The sequence below is a fragment of the Brassica oleracea genome, chromosome C4 (genome assembly GCF_000695525.1).
Source record: "Brassica oleracea var. oleracea cultivar TO1000 chromosome C4, BOL, whole genome shotgun sequence".
NCBI lineage: Eukaryota > Viridiplantae > Streptophyta > Magnoliopsida > Brassicales > Brassicaceae > Brassica > Brassica oleracea.
Genome location: NC_027751.1, coordinates 49,473,157 through 49,484,056, shown reverse-complemented (window position 1 = coordinate 49,484,056; position 10,900 = coordinate 49,473,157). Strand labels below are relative to the sequence as shown.

Here is a 10,900-nt window from a genome sequence, read left to right as displayed (position 1 = left end):
CACCATCACGCGTCCCGAGCTGAGCTACGCAGTTCATGTGCTATCTCAGGTGATGCACAAGCCGCGGGAAGCGCACTGGGATGCGGTAGTACGAGTGCTGAAATATCTGAAGGGATCTCCGGGTCAGGGGATCATGTTGAAGGCAGTTAGTGATCTGCACATACGAGCGTTTTGTGATGCGGACTGGGCATCATGTCCGCTTAGTCGTCGGTCCTTGTCTTCGTACATAGTCTTGCTGGGAGATTCACCTGTCTCGTGGAAAACGAAAAAACAAGATACAGTGTCACATTCATCGGCGGAGGCAGAGTACAGGGCAATGGCTGCAGCATTGAGAGAGTTGAAGTGGTTGAAACGCCTACTGGGAGATTTGGGAGTTGCACACAAGTCGCCTATGGACCTGTTTTGTGATAGCAAGTCAGCACTGTACATTACTGCGAATCCGGTGTTCCACGAAAGGATGAAACACATCGAAACCGACTGCCATAGCGTGCGAGATGCAATGGAGGATCGGCTCATCGTTACAAGACATGTCAGAACGACTGAGCAACTAGCTGACCTGATGACCAAGGCGTTAGGAAGTGCACAGTTTCACTATCTTCTCAACAAGTTGGGCGTCCGTAACTTGCACGCTCCAACTTGAGAGGGAGTGTTGAGAGTGGTTAAGGTGGATAGGTTCGGTTGAGGCTAACCGAACCGTGTAGTCAAGCGATAAGCATGAAGGTGGCTGTCGATAAGTCCTAAAGATTATGATAAGGACTAAGTAGATTGCATGTTATCGTGAGATCATATTGTTGAGAGAATCTAGTGTAACAAGTATATATATACGTGACCTGATCATTGAGTAATATACAGAACAGTTTCATACATTCTCTCTAAGTTTACATGTTCCTTTAGACATATATATATATGTCCTGTACTCCTGGTGCTGCGGATAGTCTTATATTCTTGTTTTGCTTATGATTCATCTATACTTTGTATGTGATGGTCGTGGACTTGCCACTTGTTTTCTCTCAGGCAAGGCAGGGTTCTTTTTGCTATGGGTTGCTATGGAACATACTAAGACTTCCGGATACGTTATTCAGATGACATTTTTAGACATTTTTTAAACTTATTAGTCCGTCTGGCTATTGAATCAAAGAACTATATTTCTCAAAGAACGCTTTGTTAAAACTCTCTCAATGCTTTAGAAAACAACTCAAAAAACTAAAGCTCTCAAACTCATAAGATATGCAAACACCCTTGCATCTCTTTATATAACTTTATAATTATCCTAAACTCATTAGGATTAACACAACTCTATTTCCTAATCCTTTAGATAAATTCAAACACAATAGGATTAGGTAGCTTGTACTCTAAGCTATTTCATGCTTATCTCAACAAGATTTGCTGCAGAATATCAACCGTAGGTTTAAAAAGATTCAATGATTTACATATAAATTTTCTAAAGCAAAAAATAAATACTCTAGATTTATGGTTTTCTACAGATAAAAATAAATAAAAAGAAAAAATAAATCTGTAACTTTAAAAAATCTTTAGAAAGCATGATTGGCAAAAATTTAGGCTGTAGAAATAATTTAGGCTGTAAAGAGATCTTACAACACTTCTAAAGCATTCGCCAATCAACCTTTTAGATAAACAATATGTTTTTTATGTTAACGGTGGTTCAATTCTTTTTTATTTTTTTTGGTAAAATGTTAAATTCTTAAGGATGATTATAAATAAATAATATTCAATGATTTATTGGAATGAGTCACCATTTACATGAAAACATGCTTAACATCCCTCAAATGTGCTAGCCGGTACATGTTATTATGTATTTGTTGTTGAATGTATTTTTATTAGCAAATTGTTTCTCCGCTATTCTTTTATATTAACAACTCATTTGTTTTATCTATTGATATATGTAAAAAAAAAAAAAAGTAAACTATTAGATTACAAAATTGAGAACGTATGCACCTAACGTAGATGTTGGATATTTGCCAAAAAATCCATTTAACCTTTGAAGCATAATTATATGTGATAGAACATATTATATAAACTACGGATAACTGTGACTATTGTAAAGAATAAAATTGATAAAATTATACCAAAGATTAAGAAAAAGATGATACAACTGCAGAGTCGAGATATTATCTCTTTTCTTAAATCAAAATACGTCTCGTAATGCGACGGTTCGATAACGTAATGAGTCTCAGGATACAACTGCAAAAAATCTTTTGATTTACGTCACTCTATCAGAAACCTGGTGAAACTAGTTTTGTGTGTACTCTCGGGCTCAAAAAAAAATCAAAAGAGAAATAGGAAAATAATAATATGCGAATTTTTTTATGTATGTTCGAACAGGGGCGAAGCCAGTGCCAAGACTAGGGTGGCACGTGCACTCGTAAATTTATAAATATTTACCGTTTTGTATGTAAAAATACAAAGAAACGAGCTAGATCAGATGGTTAAGTAGTGTTGTGCACCCCTTCAAGTCTCAAGTTCGACTCCCCTTAGTCCTTTATTCTATTTTGCACCCACTGAAAAATTATTCTGGATTTTCCCCTGTGTTCGAATGAATCCAAGAAAGAAGAGAATATACACACCAAACCCAACGTCTTTTTTGCACCCACTGAAAAATTATTCTGGATTTTCCCCTGTGTTCGAATGAATCCAAGAAAGAAGAGAATATACACACCAAACCCAACGTCTTTTTTGCACCCACTGAAAAATTATTCTGGATTTTCCCCTGTGTTCGAATGAATCCAAGAAAGAAGAGAATATACACACCAAACCCAACGTCTTTTTTGCACCCACTGAAAAATTATTCTGGATTTTCCCCTGTGTTCGAATGAATCCAAGAAAGAAGAGAATATACACACCAAACCCAACGTCTTTTTTGCACCCACTGAAAAATTATTCTGGATTTTCCCCTGTGTTCGAATGAATCCAAGAAAGAAGAGAATATACACACCAAACCCAACGTCTTTTTTGCACCCACTGAAAAATTATTCTGGATTTTCCCCTGTGTTCGAATGAATCCAAGAAAGAAGAGAATATACACACCAAACCCAACGTCTTTTTTGCACCCACTGAAAAATTATTCTGGATTTTCCCCTGTGTTCGAATGAATCCAAGAAAGAAGAGAATATACACACCAAACCCAACGTCTTTTTTGCACCCACTGAAAAATTATTCTGGATTTTCCCCTGTGTTCGAATGAATCCAAGAAAGAAGAGAATATACACACCAAACCCAACGTCTTTTTTGCACCCACTGAAAAATTATTCTGGATTTTCCCCTGTGTTCGAATGAATCCAAGAAAGAAGAGAATATACACACCAAACCCAACGTCTTTTTTGCACCCACTGAAAAATTATTCTGGATTTTCCCCTGTGTTCGAATGAATCCAAGAAAGAAGAGAATATACACACCAAACCCAACGTCTTTTTTGCACCCACTGAAAAATTATTCTGGATTTTCCCCTGTGTTCGAATGAATCCAAGAAAGAAGAGAATATACACACCAAACCCAACGTCTTTTTTGCACCCACTGAAAAATTATTCTGGATTTTCCCCTGTGTTCGAATGAATCCAAGAAAGAAGAGAATATACACACCAAACCCAACGTCTTTTTTGCACCCACTGAAAAATTATTCTGGATTTTCCCCTGTGTTCGAATGAATCCAAGAAAGAAGAGAATATACACACCAAACCCAACGTCTTTTTTGCACCCACTGAAAAATTATTCTGGATTTTCCCCTGTGTTCGAATGAATCCAAGAAAGAAGAGAATATACACACCAAACCCAACGTCTTTTTTGCACCCACTGAAAAATTATTCTGGATTTTCCCCTGTGTTCGAATGAATCCAAGAAAGAAGAGAATATACACACCAAACCCAACGTCTTTTTTGCACCCACTGAAAAATTATTCTGGATTTTCCCCTGTGTTCGAATGAATCCAAGAAAGAAGAGAATATACACACCAAACCCAACGTCTTTTTTGCACCCACTGAAAAATTATTCTGGATTTTCCCCTGTGTTCGAATGAATCCAAGAAAGAAGAGAATATACACACCAAACCCAACGTCTTTTTTGCACCCACTGAAAAATTATTCTGGATTTTCCCCTGTGTTCGAATGAATCCAAGAAAGAAGAGAATATACACACCAAACCCAACGTCTTTTTTGCACCCACTGAAAAATTATTCTGGATTTTCCCCTGTGTTCGAATGAATCCAAGAAAGAAGAGAATATACACACCAAACCCAACGTCTTTTTTGCACCCACTGAAAAATTATTCTGGATTTTCCCCTGTGTTCGAATGAATCCAAGAAAGAAGAGAATATACACACCAAACCCAACGTCTTTTTTGCACCCACTGAAAAATTATTCTGGATTTTCCCCTGTGTTCGAATGAATCCAAGAAAGAAGAGAATATACACACCAAACCCAACGTCTTTTTTGCACCCACTGAAAAATTATTCTGGATTTTCCCCTGTGTTCGAATGAATCCAAGAAAGAAGAGAATATACACACCAAACCCAACGTCTTTTTTGCACCCACTGAAAAATTATTCTGGATTTTCCCCTGTGTTCGAATGAATCCAAGAAAGAAGAGAATATACACACCAAACCCAACGTCTTTTTTGCACCCACTGAAAAATTATTCTGGATTTTCCCCTGTGTTCGAATGAATCCAAGAAAGAAGAGAATATACACACCAAACCCAACGTCTTTTTTGCACCCACTGAAAAATTATTCTGGATTTTCCCCTGTGTTCGAATGAATCCAAGAAAGAAGAGAATATACACACCAAACCCAACGTCTTTTTTGCACCCACTGAAAAATTATTCTGGATTTTCCCCTGTGTTCGAATGAATCCAAGAAAGAAGAGAATATACACACCAAACCCAACGTCTTTTTTGCACCCACTGAAAAATTATTCTGGATTTTCCCCTGTGTTCGAATGAATCCAAGAAAGAAGAGAATATACACACCAAACCCAACGTCTTTTTTGCACCCACTGAAAAATTATTCTGGATTTTCCCCTGTGTTCGAATGAATCCAAGAAAGAAGAGAATATACACACCAAACCCAACGTCTTTTTTGCACCCACTGAAAAATTATTCTGGATTTTCCCCTGTGTTCGAATGAATCCAAGAAAGAAGAGAATATACACACCAAACCCAACGTCTTTTTTGCACCCACTGAAAAATTATTCTGGATTTTCCCCTGTGTTCGAATGAATCCAAGAAAGAAGAGAAGGCTATAATAACCATTGTTTTTTTTTGTTATTCAAAGAGCGTTTAGTTTCATTTGTTTCGAAATGTATTTTTTTTTTTTTTTGACAAAGGGCTTTTCGAAATGTATATTTCCCGTACATATTCTAAAAACTCTCACCATTTAATGCACCACTTTGATTTTTTTTTGTCTGCGCAATGTAGACCGCACGCTGTCACAGGATCCAATCGATCTCTTGCCCTCTTGACGATTCAAACAATCTTACCAATTTTGTTCGAGGTAAAAAGCACTTATGCAGATCTTAAAACAATAATTATTTGTATATAGTTTCACGAACAAGAAACTCATATTGTTTCAAATATGGCCCGTCTTCCTCGTTCATGCTGCGCTTGGACTTCAGCTTGGTCTCAGTTACTAGATCTCTTCTCATATCTATTCTTCAGTTGCTAGCAAAATCATTTTTCTTTCGTGTTCATTTTACTTTTATTCATATAAAACCCCACAATATTTTAATATATAGAGAGAGGCACAAAGCTTGGAAAGAACGTGAAACGTGCATGTGTCTAATTTACAATAAACTTTTTATTTTTTGTATAAGCACAATCACCAACTAACACGTTTTAATAAAAACATCACCAACTAACACATAAATATGAAAACACAAATTAAAACACATGTTAATTTTCTTAACAAGCTAAAAAAAAAATCTAAAGGATCCAGGTAGCAGTTACACTGCATAATCCAATTGCGATGTCGATGTCGATATGGAGTAGCTCATCTTACCAACCACACCCATACCACCAACGACAGGGGTCGGTGAGACATTATAGTTACCTACATCTCACCGTCCATTTCTCTTTAACACAAGATCAACGTCCCTAAATCATTTCACTACTGTACACTAATAAACACGTGATCGCAGCTCCGCCAACAATATAAACCGAAGGTGAAGGTAGCACGATAAGAGCGGGCAAAACACATACAGAGCGAGTCGAACTCCGAGTAACGCGGCGAGTTTATCTCCTCCTCTCACTCACTCTTTTATATCTCAATAAATAAATCTCAGATCTTTCTCTCATTACTCTCTCTCGTTTCTCTTTGCTCTTCTCTAGATCTCAAAATCCATCTACTTCTTCGTTTAACAGGTTTGTTTTTTAAGGATTCAGTTATGTAATCTGTTGTTGCTCTTTCTTGGATTAGATCTGTTCATTGTGTTGGTAGCTTTGTATGTTCTATAGTAATCACTCGTTCGCGATTTGGAATCCTTGGCTTTGCGTTGATAAATCTGATTAGGCACAAGTGTTTGGTCGGAGTTTCTCTGGTTTTCAGATCACTTCTCGGGTTTGGTTCGGATGGAATTATATTTAATTTCTAAAATCATCCAAAAATCTTAAAATTATATACTGAAATTAAAATGATATAAATTATTCAAAAAAACTGATAAATAAATTAAAAAAAAAAAGGTCAAATCTCCAAAATAGCACATTTCTAAGTTTATATCACAAAAATAGCACTCAAAAACTAAAATGACCAAAATAGCATTTTATCTTTTGAAAATTTTAATTTTTTTATTTTTCAAAATTTGAAATCTTATCCCAAAACCTCATTTCTCAACTCTAAACCCTAAATCCTAAACCCCACCCTTTAACTCTAAACCTTTTGTGACTTTTGATAAAACATTAAGTGCTATTTTTGTGACTTTTGACCTTGAATGCTAGTTTGGGAACAAAAACTTGATTTAGTGTTTTTATGTCTTTTTCTCAAAAAAAAATCCAAAGAGATTGGAAATAACAAAAAAAATCTGGTGAAAACTATTAGAATCTCTAAACAATTTCTAATATATATAAATTACTTAATTATTTCGATATTTTTTATTCCAGTTTGAATTTTAGTTTAGATAGGATAATGTCCAATATCCAAAATATCTATTCTCACTTAAAATTCTCACTTAAAACAGTTCTGATGCGATTGGTTCGGATTTAGCTACAAACAATGTTTCAAAAATAGGTTTAGCCGAAATAATTTTTATAAAATTTGATTTATGCAATTCAAATCGGTTTATATGGTTTTAAATCGGTTATAATTGGTTTAAATCTTTTTAATCAATTTGTCTAAAATTTTTTTTGTATATCTCTTTTATAATTCATCAAAATAGTTATATAATTTGACACAAAAAACTAAAGTATCTAATATAAATGTAAAATATATCAATATTCGTTAACTAGCCTCCTAATAATCAGCCTAATCGCCCGATCTCTTGAACATTGGTTACAGAATATTAGAAATTTAAAATCTCGAGTTTTTTGTAAAAAACAATTATGCGTCTTCTTTGTTTACATTTGGAACCAATAAATATATTTTCTGTTTTCCAATCTACAGAAATGGAAACGTTCCTATTCACCTCCGAATCAGTCAACGAGGGACACCCCGACAAGCTCTGCGACCAAGTCTCCGACGCCATCCTCGACGCATGCCTCGAACAAGACCCCGAAAGCAAAGTCGCATGCGAGACGTGCACCAAGACCAACATGGTCATGGTCTTCGGCGAGATCACAACCTCCGCTAAAGTAGACTACGAAAAAATCGTCAGAGCCACCTGCAGGGAGATCGGTTTCGTCTCCGCCGACGTCGGCCTCGACGCCGACAAGTGCAACGTCCTGGTCAACATCGAGCAGCAGAGCCCGGACATCGCTCAGGGAGTTCACGGTCATTTGACCAAGAAGCCCGAAGACATCGGGGCCGGTGACCAGGGGCACATGTTCGGTTACGCTACGGACGAGACTCCTGAGCTTATGCCGTTGACTCACGTTCTCGCGACCAAGCTCGGCGCGAAGCTTACCGAAGTGAGGAAGAACAAGACTTGTCCCTGGTTGAGACCTGATGGGAAGACGCAGGTCACCGTAGAGTACAAAAACGATGGTGGTGCCATGATTCCTATCCGTGTCCACACGGTTCTCATCTCGACTCAGCACGATGAGACCGTTACCAACGACGAGATCGCTAAGGACTTGAAGCAGCACGTGATCAAACCCGTGATTCCCGCTAAGTACCTTGACGACAAGACCATATTCCACCTCAACCCGTCTGGTCGGTTTGTCATCGGTGGGCCTCACGGTGACGCTGGGCTCACGGGGAGGAAGATCATCATCGACACTTACGGTGGTTGGGGTGCTCACGGTGGAGGTGCTTTCTCCGGGAAAGATCCCACCAAGGTTGATAGAAGCGGTGCTTACATCGTTAGGCAGGCTGCGAAGAGCGTGGTTGCAGCGGGCCTCGCGCGCCGCTGCATTGTCCAGGTGTCGTATGCTATTGGTGTGCCGGAGCCGCTCTCGGTGTTTGTTGACACGTACAAGACTGGGACTATCCCGGATAAGGATATCCTTGTGTTGATTAAGGAGGCCTTTGACTTTAGGCCTGGGATGATGGCTATTAACCTTGATTTGAAGAGAGGAGGTAACTTCAGGTTCCAGAAAACGGCGGCGTATGGTCATTTTGGGCGTGAAGATCCTGACTTCACTTGGGAGGTGGTGAAGCCACTCAAGCCAAAGGCCTAAGACAAAACAAAAGAGTTGGCAGTTGCAAGAACTGAGGTGTTGAGAGACTCTCTCTCTCCCCACAACTACTACTGGGAACTTATCATTAAACTATTATTATTGCAAAAGATTTGAATAATCCCATACTTTCACATTTTGTTTTTGCTGTCACTGGAGTTTCATGTTTTTATTTCCTGGCTTTTTTTCTTCTTCTTAACCTCTTGTATTGTAATTTTGATTGTCGAGAAACACATCGTTGTGGTGTTAAATATTATCGTTATATTCAAACTGAACAATCTTTAAACTTAAAAAAAAAACAGAGAACCTGAGAAGTCCAATGAAGAGTTTGGTATAGTTAGTGACTTTTTTTTTGTTTTGATCAAAACTCTTGGACCACCTAGTAAAAGTTTAAGAGGTCGCATCACATGTTCGATTCCAGTTGGGAGGGATCTACTCTTCTAAAGAGAGTTAATTTAACATGGTTTGAACTTCACCACATGAAGATGTATGGGGCCTTCCTAATCATTAAAAAAAAGAATAGAAGTATCAGAACGTCTCTTCTCCAGCTTCATACATGTCATCTACTTTGCTCCAGATAGTGCGTGTATCATCTAATAAGCAGAGCATATTAACTTACAATCCAACTCTCTTTATTTGTGATATATATTCTTGCTCCAAGGCTTGCAATATGTAGGAATTAAGGGTGTATGCATTGATAAGTGAAGTTAAGGTGCTTTAGATTTATGTGTTTAAAGGACATAGCAGAGAATTTAGACAAGTGGACTGCTTTTGTAGGCCAAAATGCAGTTACTTCAAGTGATGCTGAGAACTTGATGCTGAGGATAACAAGAAACTGCAACTCATGAGTCACCTTCTTGATCATCTTCACCTTTAATCTAAAAGCCAAATCAAGATCTTTTGAGATTTACTTCCCGTCATTCATTCCTTCATCATACGACATTAGTATAATCAAATTATGCACATTATAATAATGAAGTTATTTTTGTTGACAAAAATTAAAATGGTTAACTAATTAATGAAATTTTTGTCGGTTATATGGGTCCTGCAACGGTCGATTATAAAGACTCATATCACCGTTACCGACAAAATAGTGAAAATTTATTTCCCTTTTTTGGTTAAATCATTTTACATGTTTTTCATACTAATTTCCAAAAAGAATTACGGTCCACATGAATTATTTTTTTAATATTTTGTTTTGAGGTTGATCTGAACTCGGATAATTTAATATCTCAAAACCCTCTAATCACTATACCACTACCACTAGTCACTAGGCCACCCTTTTTTAGTTAGTTTTCAAATATTTATGATTAGTAAACAAATGAAAAGAGACATAAATAAATATAAATATATTTATAACTTTGAACAAAAAAAAATATTGATAACAAATTCAAAAAACTCTAAAAAGTTTCACGACATTCAAAAACAAAATAGTTATTTACCAACAGTCCCCGTACGTTTTGTGTCGACAATAGATTCAACTTTATAGAGTAAAAAACCATTGAGGCAAAGTATAAGTGGAAAGAAAAGAGAAATGAAGAATACTGACACTCTAGAGGGTAAATTTAACTCCCTTGATTGGTAACGTTTTTTCTCTTTCAGACCACTATTTTTACCACTGCTTTTCCTTGTATATCCATCTTTTACAGTGATTTTGTGCCGTTAGGCATTAACCCTAAGTCCTAATAGCTTTCCGCAACATCACTTCATCCTCTTTAACAAAATAAAAACATCACTATATCTTGTAATATGTATTGCTATCATATCCAAAGAGTAATAGAAAAAAAACAAAAAGAGATGAAGTTAATGGTCGATTTTGAAGATTATGAGACGGAGAGGTATCTACGCATGTTTGTAGTAAGCGATCTCAGTCGATGTTGAAACCACTTGTCCTCGCATCGGTCAATTTTTTGTGAATGTTATCTTAACCTACGATTTTCCCTAAATTTATAGCATGTAAGTGTGTCTCACGAGAGCAACGTTATAATGGATGCTAGACTGCTAGTGATGTTATATATTTTAGACCGTTTATGAGTTTTGGGTGGGTCCAGATAGTGAGGACCCATTACATTCCATTTCCCCTCATAAACGGTTATAATATTACAAACTCATGTCCATCTACCCCCCC

The 10,900-nt window shown here is 37.0% G+C and overlaps 1 protein-coding gene across 1 annotated transcript; it reads left to right on the top strand.

Moving 5' to 3' along the window:
• The first annotated feature begins 6,167 nt into the window (after positions 1-6,167).
• Positions 6,168-9,047, top strand: LOC106342858 (S-adenosylmethionine synthase 3-like). The gene is made up of 2 exons (XM_013781901.1): positions 6,168-6,366; positions 7,601-9,047. Exon 2 carries the CDS (start codon positions 7,603-7,605, stop codon positions 8,773-8,775), a length of 1,173 nt encoding a protein of 390 aa, XP_013637355.1. The 5' UTR covers positions 6,168-6,366; positions 7,601-7,602; the 3' UTR covers positions 8,776-9,047.
• Positions 9,048-10,900: the final 1,853 nt, after the last annotated feature.